Source organism: Littorina saxatilis, linkage group LG2 (genome assembly GCF_037325665.1).
Source record: "Littorina saxatilis isolate snail1 linkage group LG2, US_GU_Lsax_2.0, whole genome shotgun sequence".
Lineage (NCBI taxonomy): Eukaryota > Metazoa > Mollusca > Gastropoda > Littorinimorpha > Littorinidae > Littorina > Littorina saxatilis.
The window spans coordinates 75,483,707-75,511,069 of NC_090246.1; the positions used below are offsets into that span (position 1 = coordinate 75,483,707).

Sequence of the window (27,363 nt, forward strand, 5' to 3'; positions counted from 1 at the left end):
TAGTAGTAGTAGTAGTAGTAGTAGTAGTAGTAGTAGTAGTAAAACTAGTAGTCGTAGAATGAGAATTAGAAGTAGTAGTAGTAGTAGTAGTAGTACTTAGTAGTAGTAGTAGTAGTAGTAGTAGTAGTAGTAGTAGTAGTAGTAGTAGTAGTAGTAGTAGTTGTAGTAGTTGTAGTAGTAGTCGTAATAGTAGTAGAAGTAGTAGTAGTAGTAGTAGTAGTAGTAGTGGTAGTAGTAGTAGTAGTAGCTTTTCTTCAGCCTACCCGCGCATTAACACTTGCGGAGCCAATTTGTACAGAGAAGGTGACATTGTCGCCCAAATGGGAAGATCATGTGTACGACGCTTTCCTACCACCCCACCCCAATTGCAAAGAGTCCAGCCCATAACTGACCTGCCGACTGACGGTGATGGTGCCATGGTGAGGTGAGTAAGACCCAGGGCTCAGTTCCATGCTGCTGACCTCCTGACCAACCACCCCACTGTCCTCACTCGCCGTGCTGATGTTGCTCAGGCGTTTCTTCGACTGCCCCTCACTCTCACCCTCGCACTCGGAATTCTGGAGGAGATGGAAAAAAACAAATAGCTTATTTACGTGTTTTCTTTGTCTTTTATCTAACTTGCATAGATTTTTGGGGAATAATGGTGCTTGGAATACTTTTTTTTACATTTAGTCAAGTTTTGACATAGATGCGGAATCGAAATGAGGGTCGTGGTGTGTGTGCGTATGTGTGTGTGTGTGTGTGTGTGTGTGTGTGTGTGTGTGTGTGTGTGTGTGTGTGTGTGTGTGTGTGTGTGTGTGTGTGTGTGTGTGTGTGTACAGCGAGTCAGAGAAAACTACCGGACCGAATTTCATGAAACTTTACGTGAGAGTTCTTGAGTAAAATATCCCCACTATTTTTTTTATATATTTTTTTTATAAATGTCTTTGATGACGTCATATCCGTCTTTTTGTGGAAGTTGAGGCGGCACTGTCACGCTCTCATTTTTCTAGCTAATTGGGTTGCAATTTTGGTCAAGTAATCTTCGACGAAGCCCGGACTTTGGTATTGTATTTCATCTTGGAGGCTTACAAATTAATCAATTGTTTGTTTCTTTGTTCGTTCATGGGCTGAAACTCCCACGGCTTTTACGTGTATGACCGTTTTTACCCCGCCATTTAGGCAGCCATTCGCCGCTTTCGGAGGAAAATTAATCAATGAGTTCACTCATTAAAGTTGTCATTAAAATCGATTTTTCGCAGATTTAGAATTGATTACGTGTATTCCTCATCTTCTCCTGAATTCAAAAATATATAGATATGTCATATTTACTCTAAAAATATGCTCAGAATGAAAGGAAATAGGTTCAGTAAGTACTACGGACACGTGCTTCGCGGAGGCGATCGTGACCTGTCTCGGTCTTCGGTATGGTTAACCGAGACTATCTGAAAGTAGTCTCGGCGATGATATTTTTTTTTTCCCTTGTTCTCTTGTCCCGTTGTGCTCTCACACCGCCCCGTCCCTGCACTCGCTGCTCCAACCACCTCTGAATTTCGTTCCGCTGCCAGACTTGTCGATTTTACAGACGCTCCAGGGGGGGGGATGTCGGGTCGCTGCGGTAGGCTACCCTCGGAAGATGACACTGCACTTCTGCTGAGTCACTTCGACGGTGTTCAGTAGTGGGTCTGTCCCGAGCTAACGGACGCAGCCCACTACCTACTATGCCCCCTACAAACGACATTGACTTTAAGTCGCGGAGCCAGACTGAGTGAGCGTCCCCTCCAGAGAGCAGACCGCCACCCGTCCCTCTGTCGACCCCCCAGAACGTCACACGTTGAAGACTGACAGCAGAACTACTATTCAGGGAAGGACGGAACAGGAACACTGAGACCAAGGTCACCATGAGAGCTCCGGGCATGAAGGGCCACAAGAGCAAGGACAATTTATATTTTGGATGATTAATGAGATGAGGATGATTATAATGATGCTTTGGATTTCCAATTTTGGTTTGAGACTACGTGACAGGGCAGCACTCTACGCTTACTGTCATAATATATCCTGGCGTCGACCAGGCCCGAGAACTGCCGCACCTGCGGTGTTGGTCAGGTATACAGAACCTGAGCACCCTCAAAGTCGCATTCGTTAAGTGAATGACACTCGGCTGTGTGATCCCAGCCTTCCCATAGGAACCATAGCACTTCCACTCTGGGTAGGAGCCGACCGTAGCCCGAAAAACCCACATGACCCTGATGGGATTCGAACCCACGACCTCCCGGCCCGCAGCCCGATGCGCTAACCACTGCGCTACGGGGGCCGGTGTCTCGGCGATGATTGGTTTGTGCCAATTGTGGTGTTGATCTTGACTAAATGTCTTTATATCGCTTCACGCGACTTGTTTTGTTCTACGATACAGTCATTTGGTATATGTTAGGTTGTTTGATTTTATTGTTACCAGTGAACTGACTGAGAATCTTACACTGTGTGGCTAGTGACGAGGTTATTATGACCTTTTATGGCAAGAAAACGCAAAAATCAAAGTAATTCGCGGAATAGAACTTGCCTCCATCACTCACACACGAGTGCAGAAAAGACTCACGTACCTCAGAGCTGGACTCTTCCGTGAGTTCCTCCAGACTTGGGAAGCTAGTGGTCAGAGGGTTCATGCTGATACCCCCTTCTTCCAAGAACCGCATGACGCCGGCTTCACCCGAACGACCGTTACTGGTGTCCTCCTTGTTGCTGTGGTTTGTGGTGTTGTTGCCGCCGCCGCTGCTGCTGCTACGGGCGATTGCGCTTGCTCCGTCTGCCATAAATGGAATTAAAATGACAATCAGTACACACTAGGCGCAGGGAAAATCAAAATCAGGACCAGAAAGGAGGCTCCAGTTCAAATAGGGTAAACGTATACCTAAAATCAGACCGATTATCCAAACTAAAAAATCTGCCTATAAACAAAACCAACAAATTGATTTAGGAGAAAACAATCAAACAAACAAACAAACAAACAAACAAACAAACTAAAAACCCGCACACATAAACCAACAAACTAATACAACAAAAACATAACAAACGAACAAAAAACAGAAACAAACAAGTTCAGTAAAATCGAAGATGCAGAATCTGAAAAAAATAAAATCATAATGGATACCAAAATGAGAACTCAACGTCTCAAAAACAAATCACGGAACCTTACCTATCCTACCTCTGAATCCCGCAATGCATCCTATTTCAATGGGTGATTTCTGTTTACACACACGCGCTTCTAATGCCGGTTAAACTCAAGCAGATGCTGAGTCATTATTTTCATTTCTCATTTGAGATATATGCTTTTGTTCAAAAACCATGACGCAAAGTTTTGTTGTGGTTAGTTTCCAGGTTCCATTCTGGCACACACACCAACGCATGTATAACACAGAGAAAGAGGGTAGACAGTTTTGCACATAAACATATCCTATTAAAGTGTTTATTCCAAGTGATCACATACCGCTATTTCTCAAAAGGAACGGATCCTGTACAGGGTCCAGTACCAAGTTAACGGCCACTACCTACTTTCGATACAAATTGGTGCAAACGGGGGGTGGGCGCTTACAAAGAAGTTTACGGTACATGCTGTGACTCTGGTTCTGTCTTCTTCTTTGTTTCTTTTCTTTTTTTAGGGAACAGAGGTAGTAACGTCTATCAATTCTGAATGGCGCCGAAGAAAACAACAGAGTGAACCAACAGACCATCATTACAAGTTCTGAGATCAGTAGTTGTACTGTACTCTTACAATCAGAGGTGGACCATTGCCCTTTTCCCCAGAATCCCTTTGGAGCTGCACATATTTCATTACACCAGTGAGAACTAAACCGGTTTTGGGATACAAAAGGCGTCCAACCAATCTCACAGTAATCGCTAAACCGGTTCTTTGCGTCAATCTGATCTGATTAATGGATGAATGCACCTCAATAGAAATTGTGCTACCGAAATAGCTGGGATAAATCATTTCGGTAAGATTAGTCTGTACATTTATTTTTGCACAATGGCATAACAATATGTTTAATAAAACTAGGAGAATGTTTTAACTTTGGTATTGTTGTACAAAACGTCTGTTTTGAAAGGGAAAAAAATTGTCAGAGGAATGAAAGTGTGCGGCGGCAGGGAGAGGGGTGATGGGGGTGGGTGGGTAGGGGCTTGTGTGTATAACCACATATTTTGGAGAGACAAAGACAGACAAAAACAGACAGAGAGACAGACAGACAGATACAGAGAGATGAAGAGAAAGAGAGGCAGGCAAACAGAGATAGACAGACAGACATATAGATACATACACACAGAGTTATTTTAAAAGCTTGTTTATATATTTTTTTAAACTGTCAGGGATTCAGTGTCTTCGAGTGAATACACAATCTATATGAATTTTGAAAGTTTGATTTTGGGAAACCAAAGAACTTAGCCGTATGTGTTTGAATCGTAGAAAAGTGGGGAAAATGCAGCAAACACTGAGTATCACTTGATCTCTGACATTGGCAGACAAAGGGCGTGGCCCTCACCTCAGCAGCGGGTGGTGCCAGATAATGACTACCGCGGGGGCTTTCCTCCGGCAGAGACAACCACCTTGATTCCCCATCCCCCTACATCACACAGTCACCGAGCGGGTATAAAAGTAGAGATGACATTGTACACAACCATCGTCAACTACAAGCCACTTTTCCATCCCTCGGGCGGTCTCAACGTTATAACGAGCTTGTCAACTCGTGCAATGGCACACCAAAAAGCGTTGTTTATCATTCCGTAGAATTTGATTCGGTCATAAACAAGGAACACATCATACAAAGGGTATGCCACAGTGTAGAATTTACGGGGTTGATGATCCCCCGGGATTAGAGTATTGCATGGCTTGTTTTTTCCTGATAATCGACGTTTTGGCAAGAGACAAATTGAAAAACAAACCCCAAAAAAACCATTTGTCAAGATGGACAATTTTTGGTTTACGATTACGGACACATTTATGGCAAATCTGTAACTGTGCTGGTAGTAATTTAAGACGATTATTCTCAGAAGGAGTTTGATCCTGAGAAACACACAAACATTCTTACAGAAAAGAAACTTTGACATAAACAAAATACTGTTAGTGTATCTTAGAAAATGACAGTGCAAGTATGTTAGAAAATTAGCCGTATAAACTGTGTCCGTTGTTTTTGCACGGAATTGATGTACCTGCGTATGCAAATGTCTGCGTCTTGTTATGACACTTTTTGAACCGTAACAATAATATTGACACTCAAATACCGACACGAAACACTGGATTTAACGATTAAAAGTGAAAATAAATGTAACTGATAACAGGGAACAACTTCCCGCTGTTCCTGTAATAACGAGGATTTAATCTTTAGTCGAACAGATTATTGTTCAATCAAAAACTGACGCTGTCATACCGAAGAATGAAAGCTTGCCCCCGAAAAAATAAATACAGACTAACTTCCTCATTGCTGTTCTATAACTAGAAATCACGATTCGTTGTCATTATCTTGTTTCAAGGATAAAGACAAACGAAAGCTTGCCCCCAAAAAAGTAAAAACAAACTAACTTTCTCGTTGCTGTTCTATAACTAGAAATGTTTTGAATAACAATTCGTTGTCATTATCTTGTTTTGCTCCGCGTGTTTGGTTGCAATACAATAAACATTTGAAAATGATTAGCCTAACACATAATTTATTGCTTATTTCAGGGTAGAAAAATGTTCAAAGTACACACACACACACACACACAAACACACACACACACACACACACACACACACTGACATACAAACGCACACACACGCCAACTCACACACACACACACACACACACACACACACACACACACACACACACACACACACACACACACACACACACACACACATATATATATACAAACACACACGTACACACACACACACACTCACCATACAAGTCTTGATTCCCTGTCTTCCGGAATACATTCAGTCAAATCTTGACTCAACGTAAAATGATTAGTAGAATAGCAAGATACTGTTTGGATAGCGGCCTGCATTTTCTTGAAGGAAGTCCCCGAAGACACTAAGTATACTAAATACCAAATACAAAATACCAACTATTTCTACTCACCCTTGAAATGTAATCCAATGGGGCTTTCTTGATCACTAACAAACACGTCTAATTGTGGTATATTAAAGAAAGGATTGTGTGATCCGAACTACTATACAGCAAAGCCACAATGTGAAAAGCAAAACACGATGTATATGGTTCGAACATCAGAACCAAACGTCCAGCTGAGAAAATTCAACCTTTGCTTTCGAATAACTTGGTCTGACTAGTATTTGTATTGGAAATGTACAAGTCGAGCTGACCATTTACCCTCCATCCATCCCCACTTATAATCCCCTTCCTTCCTTGATCACCCACCCACCCACCCAGCCCCCCCCCCCCCAACCCCCCCCAACCCCCCCCCCCCCCCCCCACCCCCCCGCGCCGACCGAAATTGAAGGGACTGTGAAGCCCCCTAAAAGTCACAGAGAAGCCGGGTGTATGTCTTAGGACAAGGTCAAGGTTTTTGCACATCTGATTTGAAAGTGGGCTGCGAGCAAAGGCGCGCGCGTGTGCGTGTGTGTATGTGTGTTGCGGAAGGGGAATGAGAGAGGTTTGAATAGGGCGAGAGTGGAAGATCGGGAGTGCTGTAAAAAAAAAAAAAAAGATGGCGAGAAGCAATTATTCTGCAGGGTGCAGAAGCAAAGTTTAGTGTCATCTTGACAGAGGAATAACACGTTGTCAACAACTCCGACTTCCACGAACGCCATCAAAACTGAGCGAATAAAAGGTCAGGGCAAACTGTTAAAGGTCTTGCCCAACTGATGGGAAAAGGTTAGCGTTCAGAAAGGACCTGCCCAAGGTCGGGATGGCAGTTATAGAAGGGTTGAGGAGTCGGTGAGCTTTGGTGGCAAGGGGATGGGGGGGATGGGTGGGGGGTGGTGGGGGGGGGGGGTCAGGGTGAGTTGGTGGGAGATAGGTACGATGTCTTGATAGGGTTGTGGGGTTAATTGAATGTGGTCTTTCTTCTCAGTCCATTGGCTGGGGCATGGAAGGGACGACGAAAGGGTATATAGACCATTACGAACGGTGTGTGTGTGTGTGAGTGTGTGTGTGTGTGTGTGTGTGTGTGTTGTATGTGTGTATGTGTGTGTACGTGAGTGTGTGTATGCGCGTGCGTGTGTGCGCTTGCGTATGTGTGTGTGTGTGTGTGTGTGTGTATGTGTGTGTGTGTGTGTGTGTGTGTGTGTGTGTGTGTGTGTGTGTGTGTGTGTGTGGCATCGCCATTGGCGAATGTACGGTTTGGAATATAGCGACAGAGATGGTGCTGACTATGAGATGCTGATAAATTATTATGTTTCTCTTTCTAGTTATTTCGGGCACCTTATATACAACAAAACTGTCAGGTCAGGTTATTCTGATCCGTTTGCTGTCTGTCCTGCTTACCTCTTCGAAAAACAAAATCTCTTTTTGTTGGTTTTGTTTTTAGTGGAACACACAGGATGATCTTACTGAATGATGAACACAAAACGCAGATTTAGATAAAGCATGTTCAACAGCATAGACGCAACCGTTTAATCGCAAAGTGATTATTTCGGAAATAGAAGATAACCCAGCACAACAAAAAAGATTGTTTGTACACTACAGTACCAGATCAGTGATTGTATTAACCTTTCTTGGACGAATAGATACACACAATCATCTATGTACACACAAAGCACGAAAAATGATCATGCGACCCATTTCCCCTTTTCGTTTTGTCAGAGGCACATATTACATCTCTTGTGGAGAAGAGTGAGGGTTTTCAAATTTTCTAAAACAACTCGTGTGATCTAAGGTGCTTTTAAATAAATCAATGCATCATCACGTCATAGTCAGGTGTGCAAACACGTGCTGTTTTAAGTCTCCACAACGCGCGCGCACACACACACACACACACACACACACACACACACACACACACGCACGCACGCACGCACGCACACACACACACACACACACACACGCACGCACGCGCGCATATATTTTACAACACGCACCCACACCTGCAACAGTTGTCAGTATGGCCCTCGATCTCAGGCAACGGAACAAACACACTCAAATAGCCACAGCGTGGGCAAGAGAGAAAACTGAAAGACACACTTTACCTGCCAGTGGATCACTCTTGTAAGGCCTCTCCTTTCTGAGACGTCTTTTCCGCTGTCCATCCTGCCCACTGCCTGTCGCTTGCCCAGTGACGTCACTCGATGACCTCAGTACTGGCACCTGTCGTCATCAGCATTATCTTTGTCACATCTTATCATCGTTGTTGACGGCATATTCTTTAACATTTTTCTCGTATTTTATTATAATCAGTAATAATATACAAGTTACACACTGCCCATTCCAGGATTGTTGTGATATTTTGCCTAGAGACATTTGTGGGTACTTCCGAGCCTCTGGCAATGTTAATAACCGAAAATGATTCCAAGGGAAAATAACTTTAAGTACTATAAGCTATCTTGGACGAAGCATGTAACCTATTCATTCCATATTGGTCGTTTTCAGTAAAAACTTCAACCTTTTTCGAAACAAACCTACTACTGCCTGTTTTGCACTCGCCAAGACTTTCCGCAGGCACTATAACACTACATTTCATGCGCGAAGCTAGTTTTCTTCCGCACTCTCTTAAGCAATATCAAATGAACTAACAAGAAAGCCTATATTTGTGTTTGTTTTCCTTTGTCGAGAAGGTTTAGCTAGATAGATAGATTATGTTGGAGAAATTGATCTGCAATTATTTTGTTGGAGAGTACTCAGCCTTCAAACACAAGGTGAGCTTTGACTCGATGGCCACGTGGAAGTCGCCAGGTGTGTTTGCTGTGGTTTAACAGCACATCTTCGACAGGATATAATACCGCCTTGTCTTGTACGACCAACCAAAATGCCATCACCACCACAACAATAAATATACAATGGTGCGGGGAGAAAAGAAGAAGCAACAGAGGAGAATGGCTTACTGTTGGAGATGTTTGCTCTTTGGAGTTGTAACGACGGTGGTTCTTGTTGCTTGTGCCCTCCTTTCGTGTCGCTTTACGCGTCTGTGGACAGAGTATGGGCATACACATATTAGAAATTAATCAGGCATGAATTAACCGTGATATTTTGTGTTAATCGTCAAGTCAAAAACAACTTTGAACAGATAAAAAGTGCTTGCCCAAGAAAAGACCTGCTACTAGCGCACAAACTGAACGATTTTTTTCTTCTGGTGTTCCTTCTTTTTTTTTTTCTCGATCCTCACTTTCATAAAAGTTGTCAAGGCCGACTCGATCTGTCACCCAAATTAGAAGGACAGATTGTTCATACCCAAACGTCCGTTTTGAAATAAAGTCAGGAGTTGGAGTATTGAAAGTCAGTGTACGGGGACAGGGAAAAGGGGGCGTTTGGGAGACAGAGGGTAAGAGAGCGAAAGAGGGTAAGAGAGAGAAAGAGGGTACGAGAGAGAAAGAGGGTAAGAGAGAGAAAGACGGTAAGAGAGAGAAAGAGGGTAAGAGAGAGAAAGAGGGTAAGAGAGAGAAAGACGGTAAGAGAGAGAAAGAGGGTAAGAGAGCGAAAGACGGTAAGAGAGAGAAAAAGGGTAAGAGAGAGAAAGAGGGTAAGAGAGAGAAAGAGGGTAAGAGAGAGAAAGACGGTAAGAGAGAGAAAGAGGGTAAGAGAGAGAAAGAGGGTACGAGAGAGAAAGAGGGTAAGAGAGAGAAAGACGGTAAGAGAGAGAAAGAGGGTAAGAGAGAGAAAGACGGTAAGAGAGAGAAAGAGGGTAAGAGAGCGAAAGACGGTAAGAGAGAGAAAAAGGGTAAAAGAGAGAAAGAGGGTAAGAGAGAGAAAGAGGGTAAGAGAGAGAAAGACGGTAAGAGAGAGAAAGAGGGTACGAGAGAGAAAGAGTGTAAGAGAGAGAAAGAGGGTAAGAGAGCGAAAGAGGGTAAGAGAGCGAAAGAGACAGGCATGGAGTCAGACAGACAAACAGACAGACAGACAGACAGACGCACAGACATACAGAAAAATAGACAGAAAAACAGAGACGGAGACAGAGATAGTGAGCGAGTTTGTTGGTTGGTTGTTGTTTTCTAACTTCCCTTCACCCGACATACATACGGGACCGATGCAAGTTTGTTTCCTTTTTCGGTTAACGCGGCAGTCTCCGTATTCGTATACAGCTATACATTTAGGTCTATCATAGAGAGAGAGAGAGAGAGAGAGAGAGAGAGAGAGAGAGAGAGAGAGAGAGACAGAGACAGAGAGACAGAGAGACAGAGAGACAGAGACAGAGACAGAGACAAAGAGACAGAGACAGAGAGACAGAAAGAGAGACAGAGAGAGAGAGAGACAGAGACAAAGAGATAGAGACAGAGAGACAGACAGACAGACAGACAGACAAGACAGACAGACAGACAGACAGAGAGAAAGGGACAGAGATAGAGAGAGAGAGAGAGAGATTGATTGATTGATTGATTGATTAAACTTTATTACAGAAGGATGGAGATTTTAGGCGTTGCCTAGTCTTACAATCTGTCCTTGCTAACTAACATGAATACAAAACAGACATGAAAACATTATAAGAGCAAAAGAGGTTGACGGCAAAAAAAAAAAAAAAAAAAAAAAACAAAAAAAAAAACCCGTACATATGATAATAAATGGCATTTAAAGGCAAAGAAAAAGTTATAGTATTTGATACTATTAAATACAATAACAGCAATAGAAATATGAAATAATGGTAAGGATGATGATGTCATAACGATAATAACAATAAAAAATATAAAAAAATAAAAAAAATAAAAAAAATAAAAAAATAAATAAATAAATAAAAATAAAAAAAATAAAAAAATAAAAAAAAATCCCGAGCACTAGAAACATATGGTCCAAATGAAACAACAACGGCGAGCAAGCAAAATAACAAACAGTAAGTCATTTGTATTTTACAAAAAATACCGACAACATAGCAAAAGGAAGAAAAGAACTACAACAAAGGATATACCAACACAACAGTATCAACAGAAACAGTAACCCTGAAAAGAGACTGCTATAAGATAACCGGTATGTATGATAACATTAGGACGGTTTAATACAGAGAGAGAGATAGAGAGAGAGAGAGAGAGAGAGAGAGAGAGAGAGAGAGAGAGAGAGAGAGAAAGAGAGAGCTATACAGACAGACAGACAGACAGACAGACAGGCACACAGGCAGAAAGAATGAAATATCCCGCATAAGAAATATATATAGAAACGAAAATTGGTTTGAATGCTTCTCTCTCAGAGACACCAAGATTATAACATGAACTGACACACTCACACACACACACACACACACACACACACACACACCACACACACACACACACACACACACACACACACACACAGACACACACACACACAGACACACATACACCACGACCCTCGTCTCGATTCCCAGTCAACGTTAAAACATTTAGTCAAAACTTGATTAAATATAAAACAAGTCGCGTAAGGCGAAAATACAACATTTAGTCAAGCTCAGTCGAACTCACAGAATGAAACTGAACGCACTGCATTTTTTCCGCAAGACCGAATACTCGTAGCATCATCTGTCCACCGCTTGTTCTGAGCGTGTTTTTAATCCAAACATATTATACCTATATGTTTTTGGAATCAGGAACCGACAAGGAATAAGATGAAATTGTTTTTAAATCGATTTCGGAAATGTAATTTTAATCATAATTTTTAGATTTTTAATTTTCAAAGCTTGTTTTTAATCAGAGTATAACATATTTATATGTTTTTGGAATCAGCAAATAATGACAAATAAGATGAACTTGTTTTTGGATCGTTTTATACTGTTCAAAAAAAGAAACGCATAGCTTGTAATATTTGGTTAATTTAGTTATATGGCTACAAGGATATCCACCAAACTGCAGAAAATGTTTATCTGGTCGTCGACCTTTCGTCCATTGCCACAAGTGAGCTCTGCACGTGACGCATGCGTTATCAGTGGCTACAATGTCAAAATTGCTCATTTGGCATGACCACTCGTCATGCTTCAGTGTAATCTCGTGAAACTCGGGGAATATTGAGCTCTCACCATGTCTTCCAAAACCCATAAAAGCGGATTGTTCGCCACAAAGAAATCAGACGACAATTCAGCGACGAAAGATGGCCCGATTGAGCAGAGAAGACCGCCAAATTGCATTGGGTCGTTTACAAGCAGGCCAAAGTCAAAGTGCAATCGCCAGGCACTTCCACGTGTCCCAGAGCACCATCAGTAGACTGTGGGTCAGGTTTCAAGCCACTGGCTCCGTTGCTGACTTCACACGAGCGGGAAGACCAAGGGCGACAACTGCTGCTCACGACCGCTTCATACGGCTCCGCCACCTCCGGAATCGTTTCCTGTCGGCCTCATCTTCTGTCCAGGCTCTCCCCGGGCCACACCGATTATCGGACCAGACCGTGCGGAACCGCCTGCATGAAGCTGGTTTGAGAGCTCGCAGACCTCACAGAGGAGCTGTCCTCACCCGCCGCCATCGCCAGAACCGAGTGCAGTGGGGCAACCAGCACCTTCGCTGGACCGTCCGGAATCACTGGAGACACGTGTGGTTCAGCGACGAGTCCTACTTCCTGCTCCAGCGACATGATGGTCGGAGGAGGGTCTACCGGAGAGTAAACGAACGTTACGCGCCCAACTGTGTGGATGAGGCACCCGTTCATGGTGGTGGAGGCGTCATGGTGTGGGGGGCGATCAATACCGCTGGAAGGAGCACCCTGGTGCACGTCCAAGGGCGCATAACTGCCCAGCGATACGTGGAGGAAATTCTGCGCCCACACGCCCTTCCTCTTCTGGCTGACCAGGATGCCATATTCCAGCAGGACAACGCTCGCCCGCACACAGCACGACTCACCACCCAGTTCCTCACCGACCACCATGTCCAGGTGCTTCCCTGGCCATCCATGTCGCCGATAGAACACCTCTGGGATGAATTGGACAGACGTGTGCGCAGGCGAGAAGAAGCGCCGGCAAATCACCGCGATCTATTGCAGGCACTTCAGGAGGAGTGGGACACCATCCCACAGCAAGATATCCGGCATCTGATCCAGTCCATGCCCAGAAGGTGCCGGGCAGTTGTTGCTGCTCAAGGCAGTCACACCCCCTACTGACTTGACAGCCTCAGCACCCAATCGTATTGATTGACTGATTGATTTGAAGATGCATGAACTGTGTGTGCATTCAACTGTGTCCATACCAAATTTCAAACAAATAATCTAAATATTGGATTTTCTGTTAATTTTTTCGAAAAATAAAACAAATTTGGCAAGTAGCAACTATGCGTTTCTTTTTTTGAACAGTATATATATAAAAAAATAATTTTAATTACAATTTTCAGATTTTTAATGACCAAAATTATCAATTAATTTTTACGCCTCTAAGCTGAAATGCAATACCAAAGTCCGGCCTTCGTCGAAGATTTCTTGGCCAAAATTGCAATCAATTTTATATAAAAAAAATGAGGGTATGACAGTGCCGCCTCAACTTTTACAAAAAGCCGGATATGACATTATCAAAGACATTATTTTATCGAAAAAATGAAGAAACTGTCTGGGGATATCATGCCCAGGAACTCTCATGTAAAATTTCATAAAGATCGGTCCTGTCGTTTACTCTGAATCGCTTTACACACACACACACACACACACACACACACACACACACACACACACACACACACACACACACACACACACACACACACACACACATACACCACGACCCTCGTTTCGATTCCCCCTCTATATGTTAAAACATTTAGTCAAAACTTGACTAAATGTAAAAAAAAGTCAAATTCTTGATTCTATGAAAAATAATGGTTGTATCTCTTGCTTGAGGAAGGTTACCTCCGCCCCCCCCCCCCCCCCCCCTTGGACATTAACCTGTGAAAACCCACACATATACCAAATACCAAATACCAAAGTTGTCTACACGCAAGAGGTAGGTAGGTAAGAGGACTGCTTCCGTCGCTATGGACGAGTCAAGATGTGTGTGTGTGTGTGTGTGTGTGTCCACCGGAGAGTCTATGGTGTATGTATACTTAAGTCAGCATCTACCAGTCTTTCCGGCTCTTCCCTTAATACGGTGTTGTATGCGCTAGAGATGTCAATGGGGTTCATATTCGGTACCAGGCAGAAGGTAAAACTGATACAGAATAACAAATGGCTCAATGTGTCGTACCAGGTATTTTTACAAAATATTGACATGCGAGCGTAAGCGAGTTTTTCAATATTTGAAAAAGCAACGAGTGTAAATATGCTATGACACAGTAATATATTATGTAGTCTGTTTATAAACTTTACACTCTGTTTATCTTACATACTGTACGCTCGTACTTGCGTGTCTTTTGTTAAAAACGTCCCAGGTCGAGGCGCCCAAATTAAAAGATCGTCTTATGGAACCTCGATCCCTTCCAAACTGAGCCTCTTGAATACTTGACGTCTAAGGAAAAAGACGTCACTCTAGAGAGCATGGCGTGAGGTGTCAGTTCTCAAAATTCTTCAAGCGCAAAAGTGTTCCTAGAATGACGTTTTTCTCGGCGACTTTGTCATCATGAGCAGTGAAAAATTAGGTCCCTGCCAGAATAGTTAAACACGACCTTATTTACCTGATATACCCACTAGTGAAGTGAACGATATTGTTATGTCATGGGTGGTCTCTCTCACGTATGTAGTCATTGCACATACCAGAGGGAGGCAGCGGACGGACAATCAACACGGCGCCAAAACAAACGTCAGAAGCACGAGACTCGAGACTTAACAGTCAAAACATCTTTACACTGAAAGAACATAAAGAACCCAAACACTTGATCGACAAAGCGCAATCGGACATTAGGGAGCCACCAAGAGAAGTGCCATGACGTCAATGTTACCGAAACGGATGCAAGCTCAAGAAGAAGTGGGGGGGCTATTTCAGGGTGAACATTCATCGATTTCGTCTCCTACAAAAGGGAAGCGATGGCTCCCAGGGCTGCATGCGTTCTGTTTAAGAGTTCCGGTTTAGATTCTACTGCGTGTGTGTCTGACGCACTTTAAAGTAAGAGCAGTCAATTAACAGATCACCTTGGCAATTTGTGTGGCAGTGGTTACCTTTGGTCAGCAAAAAGATTCTTTTCAAAACAGTTCTGTTTTTTTAAATAGGTACTTAGTGTTTGATCTTTCTCTCTAGAGTTGTCGGTATTTGTATCCATTGAATGATTCATGTATTACCTAATCTGTTTACCTATTCATTTGCTTATTTATATGTTTTTCTTTTCTTTTTTTATTGACGTATTTATCTATTCCTGTAATTGTTTCCTTCTTTGCCTTTGAACGATATGCTGTGTACCAAAGAGGGCTCGCGCATTCTCATAAAAAAAAAACAAGAAATTCCTAGGAGGTAGGAAAAACACCCCCGTCAAAGGGAAATAACCTTCTCAGGTGGTGGCAGTGACTGAGTGAGAATGGTTATTTCCCTTTGACCATGAAGATGTCCCTGTATAAGTCCTTGTATAATTTTAATCCACCAATAACTCCCTAACCGTGTGTTTGACTGGTCCCAATTTTTGTAAGGACCGTCTCAGGAATGTATAGAACCTGTTCACCAAGTTTGGTGACGATCGGTCCGTTCATTCTTGAGATCTATATGCGAACACAAACACACAAACACACAAACACACAAACACCCAAACAAACACATCGAGCGAAACCAATACACACCCCTATACCGGGGGTGTAGTAACTTGAGTACACCGCCGGAGAAACCCGATCAAGACAAATACCACTCTGCCTCAAGAGTTTTTGTTAGACCTTTCTTACGTCTTATTCCGTTGGTGCTTAAGATCCATCCGATCCGTGAAACAAATTAATATGTGGTTTGTTTGTTTTTTAAAACTGTGTTCACCTTAGTTTTCTAGACTGAAATGTTAACAGCACACGGAGACCACCGTGGAAACTGATACAAGAAATAAAACTGAATAGCCAAATATGGTTAACGGAACATGAAAAACCAATAAACAGGGTTCTTATTTCCCTTAAAAGTATAGACATCAGCATCATTATCATCATTATCATCATCATCATCATCATCATCATCATCATCATCATCATCATCATCATCATCATCATCATCATCATCATCATCATCATCGCAATCAGCATCGGAATCATCGCCATCATCACCATGAACTTGATCATAATAAGAATAAGATAAGAAAACTTTAATGTACACTTTCATTTTACATAAACATGGACGTTTGTCTTTTGTTACCACATCGCATTTCTAATAACACAAACACACGATCATAAGCATAATTGAACATAAGTTCACTACTAATATCAACGTATCACATGAGCATTTAAACAATGAGCATAATAAATATATATCACAGTCGCTGACGCTCATATGCAAATTGTTGCATAAAACACACACACACACACACACATACACACACACACACACACACACACACACACACACACACACACACACACACACATACCTAAAGTGTGGATGGTTACCTAAGAGGCGGCACTGGGTGGAGTGCCTTTCTAGTGCACTTGCACTACAACAGCACTGGGTGCAGTACTCGCTCCGGCATCGAAGAATTTTGCACTAAAAAATGCACAAAATTTGACCTATTTCGTCGCCTATAGAGGACGGAAAGAATGTCATTTTGAACATTGTTATGACATTCTTTCCGTCAAAAAAGTCAATTTAACGGTGTTAAATGAAGCGACCATCCACACAATTAGGTTGCCATCCAGAGTTTAGGTTGCCATCCACGTGTGGATGGTTGCCTTATGGTGATTTAGGCAACCAAACCTGTGGAAATGGGGGTACACACATACACACACACACACACACACACACACACACACACACACACACGAAACATGATAATGCGACCCATTTCCCCTTTTCGTTTTGTCAGAGGCACATTACATCTCTTGTGGAGAAGAGTGAGGGTCTTCAAATTTTCTAAGACAACTCGTGTGATCTAAGGTGCATTTAAATAAATCAATGCATCATCACGTCATAGTCAGGTGTGCAAACACGTGCTGTTTTAAGTCTCCACAACGCGCGCGCACACACACACACACACACACACACACACACACACACACACACACACACACACACACACACACATGCATGGTTTATGGTTGTGTAGCGTGCTGGAAGGTCTTTACAAGCGTATCAGCTTTTCAGTATAATCACCATACCACAAAACCAAATCTTCACTTAAAACCAGTTTCGCAGACACTTAAATCATTATATGCTTGTAATAATGCCTCAGTAAGCATGAGGGTGGGGGGGGGGGGGGTGGTGGTGGTGGTGGTGGTGGTGGTGGTCTTGGGGGGGGGGAGTATAGTTGATATGCATTAATGTTCATTATTTGACGTAATTAAAACTCGAACTACCTATACTAAATTCATAATAAGCTGCTCCATAAAAAAGACCAACCAAGTACGCCATGAATGACGTACAGTCTGCGCTTCATTTATGAAGACTTCATGTTGTGCTAATGAGGGTTTGTTACAGTTTACCACGGACCTGTGAGTTTACTACTTCCTCCTTCAGTCCTTGCTACAGGGTGACCCCAACAAATACAACCTAAGAAAATGCTAATAACTTCTACATCTGTTGACCCAATTACTTCATGTTTGGTGTACATTAACTTCAGCTTACGCATGACTCGGCCACATTGTCTGTAAATGAAATGGCCTGACTTGTGTACAATTTCAAAAACAAGTTTTCAAATTCGGGAATCGACTCAAAAGAACGAGGTTGACATTGAGCGGTAGCCATATTTACCTGATTTAAACCCTCCAGACTTTTACCTTTTAGATGTTCTAAATGTCTGAGTATTCAACACCCCCCAGATCATCTGTGACCTAAAAAAACAAGAAGAGCAAACGCTCGATCGAGTCACTTTCGCAGTTCTGAATATTATATGAGGCATCAGATGGACAGGAAGAAATTGCTATTCACAACACAATGAGTCACGTTCACATAAAATTTGAGCCCGGTCACTTTTATAGTTTCCGAGAAAAGCCCAACGTTAAGTTGTGTGTTGCCGAACAGAAAAGGCTAGTTATCTCCCTTGTTTTTCTGATAACGTTCGTAAAAGGCTACAGATGTAAATACTTTGATGTAAAGAATAATCCTACAAAGTTTCAATCACATCCGATGAACTTTGTCAAAGATATAAAATGTCTAATTTTTCCTTTGACGCTGACCTGTGACCTTGAAAAAGGTCAAAGGTCAACGAAACCATCGTTAAAGTGTAGAGGTCATTGGAGGTCACGACTAAACAAAATATGAGCCCGATCGCTTTGATAGTTTCCGAGAAAAGATATAAAATGTCTAATTTTTCCTTTGACGCTGACCTGTGACCTTGAAAAAGGTCAAAGGTCAACGAAACCATCGTTAAAGTGTAGAGGTCATTGGAGGTCACGACTAAACAAAATATGAGCCCGATCGCTTTGATAGTTTCCGAGAAAAGTCCAACGTTAAGGTGGTGTCTACGGACGGCCGGCCGGCCGGCCGGACGGCCGGCCGGCCGGACAGACTAACACTGACCGATTACATAGAGTCACTTTTTCTCAAGTGACTCAAAAAGCAGTTACAGCTAGGTTCATGGCAATCCCTAGACGGGAAAGCATTGGTGTTCTTTTGACAATTTCTGAGGTTTAATTTGGAACACATCTTGGAGAGAAGGTAAAAGTTGGACAATTGTACCCACAGCCTGGAAACTTTGTGAAATGGTCGTGAAAGAACTGACGTTTACTATATGTATTTGTTAAACTTTGTTGTACAGTTACACTTGCACAATGGCGGGCACAATTCATCAACGACATGAACGCATTCCTCCATCGGAAATGCCCTGATCGTGCCTGTAATTGCTGGATTCAATGCACCGATTGTCTAATGCTGGTTATTTTATACACACTGAATTAGGTCACTCAAATAACCCAAATGGTAACAATCTGGAGGACTTAAATCGTGTTAGTGTCGCTACGGCTCAGTTTCAAACCTCGTAATGTTGAGTCGATTCCCGAAATTGCAAACAAGTCAGGCCATTTGACCAAATAAAATTGCCACTTTCTCTTCGAGCCATGCGTAAGGTGAAGTTAATATACACCACATAATAATGATGTCATTCGGTCTTGAACAGATGTCGAATTTATTTGTGTGGGTTGCATTTTGGGGGGTCACCCTGTAATACTGCAAATATAGGTACGTATTTAAAAAGCTAATGATGATTTTGATGGGAAATGAGGCCAAGGACATGTCATGTTTCTTTTTGTTTGGGAAGTTCGTCAGCACAAAGAAACGTCGTTGGAACACAATTTTACACAATGACCACATCGATTGGCAGCGCGTCGACAAGTGTTATGTATGAAGCCTCTTTAGGCCGAATATATCTTTGGCATATACCGTCGACACTACAAAACGGTCAGTTTAAGCCACTCGGCCTTGGTATTGGCCTTTGCTTGGACGCCTAGGGAAAAACTTGACCGTCCTGTATGTCAGGACGTCCGAGCAAGACCATGCTTGGCGACTGGCTATGCAAGTAAATATCAATCTGGCTGGAGCTTTCTGAGTCATATGTCGTCATTTCGCTGGTGGGTAAGGAAGATGTGTTCGCTTAAGAAGGTAGGTCAGCTTTACTGAGGACGCACGCCAGGGCCTTGCCCTTTAGATAGTATATAAGCCTCTGACGTGTACTTGTCCTGTGTGTGCCCTTTCAATGACAGTATGTAAGTTCGTGTGTATGGAAAAGTAACCATCATGACACCAAGACTGCTTTCCCAAAAAGTGACTCATGATAGGAAGTGTGTGTGTATGTGTGTGTGTGTGTGTGGGGGGGGTGGCATAGCTGTGGGCAAATATATATCCTGGGAACAAACAAAGAAGTTTTATGGTAGGCCATCTCGCCCTGTAAGACAGTGCAGACGTGTTCACCTATGTCACGATGATTCTTTGAGGCCGTCTAAGGATTGTATGTACGTGCGTGTGTGTGTGTGTGCGCGCGCGCGCGCGTGTGTGTGTGTGTGTGTGTGTGTGTGTGTGTACCCCCGTTTCCACAGGTTTGGTTGCCTAAATCACCATAAGGCAACCATCCACACGTGGATGGCAACCTAAACTCTGGATGGCAACCTAATTGTGTGGATGGTCGCTTCATTTAACACCGTTAAATTGACTTTTTTGACGGAAAGAATGTCATAACAATGTTCAAAATGACATTCTTTCCGTCCTCTATAGGCGACGAAATAGGTCAAATTTTGTGCATTTTTTAGTGCAAAATTCTTCGATGCCGGAGCGAGTACTGCACCCAGTGCTGTTGTAGTGCAAGTGCACTAGAAAGGCACTCCACCCAGTGCCGCCTCTTAGGTAACCATCCACACTTTAGGTATGTGTGTTCACGTGTGTGTGTGTTCACGTGTGTGTGTGTGCGGGTGTGTGTGTGTGTGTGTGTGTGTGTGTGTGTGTGTGTGTCTGTCTGTCTGTGTCTGTGTCTGTGTGTGTGTCTGTGTGTCTGTGTGTCTGTGTGTCTGGCTGTAAGTTGCATACACATACAATTTAGAGACAGTATTGAATCGAGTACCCACAGTACATCAACCTCAGACAGATTGTATTTCAAGCACGTGTCGTTTAATGTGTTGCTAAGTAAAACATATCTCATACATAATATCGCAATGTAGTGCGCAGAAACAAGTCTAATCTATTGGTCTGCAAACTCAACACATTGGACACACGTGGTATATGTTACACTATATCGAAAGCCCACACCACTCAGCGAAGTGAGAGGTACGTACAAAGACACCACGATTATAACATGTACTGACATTAGGACCCGAAGCATGCTTTTATCCACAGATACGCGATACAACGTCACTGAAGAACAACCAAAGGGCAGACATGAAATCATCTTGGTGAGATAAGGTTTGTCCACTTCACTTTATTCCCCGACGACGTTTGTGCCATGGGCCTCAATACAATGAAGTGCTTACTACGTACGTGCGTATCAGGAATCTGTTTGTAACCCATATATATCATCGGTTCAAGGCATCCAGAAAGGCCGGAAGGACGTAGGTCAACTTATTTTCAAAATGTTTCAGAGACAATACATGTGTTAGTTAAAAGCCTCACTCCGCCTCAAATGAGGCTTACAGAACGATGGAATCTTTCACGAAATAAGCAAATCAACCTTATGGAACACACTTGTACTAGCATTTAACATCATTAAATGACACAGTTCGTTTGAATGGCTATTTAGCATGCGTAAACCACGCACCAGTTCTCGTGGTTTAGTAACCGTCTGAGCTTTTGAATTGCATTGATCTTGTCTTGATGAAAGAAAGAAAAAAAAAATCATGATTTAAGAATGTTCGTCGCACATGCTGTCAATTTATTATTTAGATTTTATAAGTTAGTTCTAACGCCAAAACGAGGCTTTCACTTTGGTTTGAAGTAAATCCGGCTGGCCACTCAAACATAAATTCTTTGAAAAATGCTCGCTCTTTATGGAGGGCACCTAGGATGTTCTCTAGCGGTAAGTGTTTAAACGAAAGGGTGTGTGTACTGTGTGTAAAAATCCTTACAGTGCCTGTGGCCAGAAACTGATGGTTTACGGGAAGCGGAGCGGGCCTTTAAAGGGCCAGTCCTTCCCGTGTAAACGATACGGGGCACCATCTCAGATCTGACCAGGCTTTAACATGGGATAAGACTATATCCTTCCACTTGGACAATTGCCAAAACTTAACAGCCGTTGTGATTTCTGTGCAGAGTAGAAATATTTTGGAAATATTTGTAGTGTCAGTTAAGAAATCAATTCATAATTGGGAGAGAAAAAAATTCCACTCTATATAAATCGCATCCATGATGTTGAGTCTTGGTCTTATCCTATACAACAGCCTCCCCATATATGTAAGATGTTGACCCAGGTCATTTACAAGGGAAGACTGTGTTTCTGAAGGGTAGTATACAAAGGGGAATGTACTCACAGGTTAAATAACAAGTCTTTAATAGTCTGTGTTTCATCTACGTAAATAAATATCGATGCCAAGGCAACAGCAAAAAGGCCAGAAGACGGTTGTTATTTATGTGAACAACAACCACTACTGCGTTCTGTTGTCTGTTCATTATAAAATTGGTTACGACAGTGTGTGTTTTGTTGTTGTTGTTGTTGTTGTTGTTGTTGTTGTTGTTGTTGTTGTTGTTTGTGTTGTTTTTGTTGTTGTAGTTGTTGTTGTTGTTGTTGTTGGTTGGCTGGTTGGTTGGTCATTTGTAAGTGTGTTGTTTGTTATCTGTGCGTGTTTTTCAATCCAAAGTACCTGCGGTGGTGACGGAGAAAATGGCAAATGTGACTTCTACGATAGCAACATAGAGCTTTTAAGTCCTTTTCCGTTGTTAGTTTGTTTATTTATTTGTTTGTTTGTTTCGTTGTTGTTGTCGTTTTGTGTGGTTATTTGTGTATTTATTCGTTTGTCTGTTTGATTTTCGTTACTAAGGTTTATTTACGAAAAGATGTATTATAATATATTCAATGTAAGTAAGCTAGCTTGCCTGTAAGAATGTCTGCTATGAAGGAGGTGGAGGACGCTAAGGTACTTTGGTAACGTCGATAGCCGGGAAAGAAATAGCTAGCAGTGGTAACATCGCACACACGGATAGAAGTAAGGAAGAAGTAAGCGTTCAAATGAAACAAATAGAGATAGCCAGAAAGACGAAACAAAACAACAACACCCACACCACCACTTCCATCAAACGGACTTATACAACAACAAGCATCTCACCTTAGTAAAAAGCCGTGCCCAAGACGCTGTATCCAGGGAAACCGCGGTGTCGTCGAATAGCGGATACGAAAAACTACCATCGAAGGTACTCCCCGAGAACGTTTGAGAAGTTTCTCCATCGTCGAGGACAATTTCCCCATCCGATAACTCGATCATCTGTATCAAAGCGTCCTGGGAAATACTGCTTTGGTTGCTGTGCACAATACGAGCCTTGCCACCAGCTTCAATATTTGAACGAGTTCCTGCGCTGGTATGGTATGTTTCCTGTTCAGTCCTTCGCTCACTGATGCCATCGGTCTTTCTTGAAGTTTGTGCTTTTGGCTCTTTGTTCTTGGTGGAAGGTGCCTTTCTATTGACAAGGTTTTCGTTCCCACTTTGTAACGATGGGGATTTTGTGGTGTCTTTTGAGCTTTGTCGGTTTGGGTGGCTGCTCGTATTCTTACTTTCAGAGTCTGTCCGTGAAGTTGTGCTGTCTTTTCTTGGAAAAGTACGTCGATTGGACCAATCTCTCACATTCCGTTTAACGTAACTTTTCTCTGAGGCGTCGCTGTGTAGTGTACCCTTCAGTGGATCTTGCTTCAACCCTGTTGGTGGATCCACAGAAGCGATGTTTCTTTCTCTAGAGGATTGCTCCGTGAAAGATTGCTGTTTCGTAGTCGGGTTGTCATCCACATGTTCAACCCGAACATCTGGTATTGCTCTCTCAGATTTGGTTTGAACTGCAGACCTGGATGTGTCCATACCATCATCTTCTGTTATAGTGTCCAGCGTCCTATAGATCACCACCGTATCATCGAGATTGTCTGCAGAACTAGAAGCATCGGTATTGTCTGAAGCTCCGGTGAAATCGTTCTGACGCTGTTTTCGGAATTCGTTAAAACTGGGAATGTGCATTCTACCCCGTTTGTGGGCTGTGAAGACGCTTCCAGAAAAAGGCTTTCCCTTTCGGAAAGCTTCCTGCAACTGTTGTAGGGAGGGGTCATCACACGCGATGGATTTTCTGCGAGGGGTCTGTGGTGGTTCTAAAGATGTCTTTTTCACAACCTGTTCATCTTTAGTGGACACTTTGCTTTTTGTAGAATTTGACCCGTTCAGCGTTTGAAGGGAATTCCCATCTTTCGATTTTGACTCGTCTTTGAAGCTGCTATCCAAATCTATGTTCTTCTCCACTAAGTCGATGTGTCCAGAGAGATGCTTTCTGAACAGGTCGTTGTTGAGAAGATAGTCCACTCGAGAAGAGTTTCTTCGCTTACCTTTGCGAGGTGAGTGTTCTCTGCTTCTGTTTCTGGGAGAGACAATTTCATTACTCTCCCGTGAAGATGACTCGTACTTTCGTGGTGAAGACTCTGGGGTTTTAAGAGATGAGTTTTCTTTCGGGGAAACAACGTCGACTTCTTCTCCGGAAATCTTCAAGAATGTAACCTTATTGTGAATAAAATTGCTTCCTTCTTTTAATTTTGCCAACCCGTTGTCATTGTCAGCCTCCGTTCTCGGAGGTCGGGGAGAAAAAACAGACAACTTGTCATCGGCGCCCACAACAAGATTAATATTTCTAGCCTTGCTATAGCTGTACTTTTCGTGTGCTGTTCCCATGGTGACCGCAGTAGTCGCCAAGTGTTTAGGTGGCTGTGAAGGTATATCTCTACTCAAAGTGTCACCACGAAAAATGTCGGCCGTCATCGGTCCTACGTGTAAGCCATCGCCACTTTCAGAAGAATTAGAATCAAGTTCTCTCGCATCTTCATGCTCCAAGGAGACACTGTTTTTGGAGGACGCAGATGAACTTCTCCTGGACGTCTCCCTACTTTCTGAATGGCTTCTGTGTCTGCGTGGGCTGATCTGCTGTCTGACTCTCACAGGAATTTTCGAGGATGGGGAGGTGGACTTCTTAGACTTAATGTGCTGTCTGACAGCTTCAATTGGTTTCTGAAGGTGGGGCAAGAACACCGAAGAGGACCCAGAAGGCGCGTAGAACTCGTTGTGATCATCAGACGAGGACTTCCTTGATGAATGGTTGCCAGGTTGTAAGTTTGCTTTTTGAGAATTGTGCGTAGACGATTTTAGATTAGCATTGTCTGGAGTTTTCACAGCCTCGTCATCTCTCGCATAGCGTTTTTCGGAAGGAATGCTTTGAGCTGCAACACCTGCTGCAGACGGTTTGGTGGATCGTGCTGGAGATTTTGACTGGACATTTTCATAAGAAGCAGTGCTTCTTGTGGTAAATCTCCCACTCCTGTCTTTTGTCCGAGTCGCACTGCGTTTCGCTGAGGCGCTTTTTGAATCCGAAACAAAGTCCAGCTGCCTGGACCCGAGATACTCTTGAAACATATCACTTACGGAGTCTGGACAATCTTCAGTTCCAAAGAACACGTCACCCGCAGAACCGTCGGAAGAAATGCTGGACCTGGCCTTCACGGACTTCCTCCAACCTGTGGACGACCAGCTCACGCTCGGGTCGTCGCCGTCATCGTCAAGTGACTTGGAATCTAGCTTGTTTCCAGCGTAGTTGAGGTGTTCCATGCTGTCAGTGCGATAACTAAGTCGCATAGCTGGGCCCCAGTCTTCAGAGTGCATATCCTCTTCTGGGGCTCCCAAACTGCTCGGAAGAAAGTTCGGGAAAACATATGCACTATCTTTCCAATTGAGAGAATCGAGACTTCGATGAGAAAGATTTCGGGCAAATGATGAGCTCGAGTATTCGCCGCCAAAGCTTTGTAATAAAGAATCGGTGAGTTTTGACTCGGAATGATTCCGCAGACGCCTTCTGTTAGGTTGTTCAATGTCACCCATGCCATCGGCAGTGTCGCGCGTAGAGTAAATACTTTCACTATCCATCGAGTCGAACTGCGAACGACAGTTCATCTGTCGCGCTGAGGACTCTCTTTGAATACTGGTAGGATACGCACGACGATTTAACACACCCTGCTCCAAACTACCACTGTCGGATGAAGAGGAAGCGCGAAAAACGTATTCGCCAGTAACGATACCAGAGTCACTCTTATTTTTCTTGTGGCCCTTGAGAGGCGGGGCTAACCCCGCAGACTGGCTTCTCTCAAAGTCAAAAGACTGCGTGCCTGACGAAGCATTACTGTCATTCCGAACGGGGTCTGGCGTCGTGCTTCTGCTACTCCGTCCACTGTGGGGACTTCTCGGGTTTGCTTGACAGGACGGTAACACTTTGCTATCGTTCTTCCAGTGAAGGTACAGAGAAGGACTCTTTCTCTGACCGAACCGGACGTCCGTCATGCTTCTTGACCGTGAGTGCTGGTCAAAGAACTTTCCCTGAGGCCTCGACGACGAGCCCCAAGACTTTGCGAAGGGCAGATTTTCAGGGGAAGGGAAACTGTCTCTTGACACGACTGTGATGACACGGGAGTTGAACCAAGGTTCCTCGGTTCGGCGTTGGGAAGAGAGGGCCTCTTCCCCTGGGGAGCTGGGATCCATGACTTTCGTGTATGAAAGTGACTGGTGGTAGTGAAAAAGGCCCTGGAGTTTAACGCTTGAATTCAAGGTGTGGTAGTATGCAGGTTCAGATATAGAAAAGGTGTGCTCATTAGGCTCATCCCATGGTTACGACGGCAAGAGATCTGAAACAGAACAGAAAAAACAGCAGCTGCTACTGCAAAGAACATAAACAACATAAGACATTGATTGAAACTGAAAGTGGAAAGGACAGACATAACATGGACACTTTTAGTCAGCAAACAGAACATGGACCATTCAGGCAATGTTAGAAGGCCAGATTGAGTAAACATGAACCCGTTCACCTATTCCTTGGAAGTGAAACCAAAACAAAACGTTCTGCTCTTGCTTGGAAGTGAGTAACTACATTCAGTATTTGGAAATGAACTGTAATTATCAAACCACTTAACTCCTAAGTAGTTCAAGCCATAGAGCTTTTCCAGGTGACCCGGCGATCTAGTAACAAAGACAGTCCTTATCGGCCGTCTCGTTCAATTACGCGACTAAAAGCTGTACTTAGAATAAAAATTAACGCAATCTAAATAGATTTCGCGATAACAGAAAGCAGATACTAACTAAATGCCTAGCAGCACGCGAGCACGCAACACACACACACACACACACACACACACACACACACACACACACACACACACACACACACACACACACACACACACACACACACACAGAAGAAACCAATCCCATCATTTTGACTGGCATTACATTCATGTTCAAGCTTAGAATTACATACAGACCACGAACTGCGTGACAAAAATGTTTGTACAGATTGTCACTAAATACACAAACACGCATATATCGCCTGCCTTTCTCAGTACACTCTCATTGTTACGAACTGGACAAACACTGCACGAACCATTAGTTCACCAAGTGTTAGTTTTATAACTTCTCATCCCCTTGTTTATTGTTTATGATTTACAAATAACCCTGATTAGTCAAAATAATGTATTAAATTGAACAATCTGCAAACAACTGCTAGTGAGTACATTTCGAAACAAACAATAAATAGTTGACTCGCTTGAACAGTTGGCACGTA

The 27,363-nt window shown here is 43.1% G+C and overlaps 1 protein-coding gene across 1 annotated transcript in view; it reads right to left on the minus strand.

Moving 5' to 3' along the window:
* The window catches only part of LOC138959729 (uncharacterized), a 53,818-nt gene extending 27,316 nt beyond the window's left edge, over window positions 1-26,502 (minus strand). Inside the window, exons 1-5 of the mRNA XM_070331333.1 lie at window positions 22,845-26,502; window positions 9,011-9,091; window positions 8,159-8,276; window positions 2,580-2,782; window positions 393-557 (exon numbers count right to left, since the gene is read on the minus strand). Coding sequence (XP_070187434.1) covers window positions 393-557; window positions 2,580-2,782; window positions 8,159-8,276; window positions 9,011-9,091; window positions 22,845-26,288 — 4,011 coding nt within the window. The 5' untranslated portion in view covers window positions 26,289-26,502. The remainder of the gene's footprint in view (window positions 1-392; window positions 558-2,579; window positions 2,783-8,158; window positions 8,277-9,010; window positions 9,092-22,844) is intronic.
* Window positions 26,503-27,363: the final 861 nt, after the last annotated feature.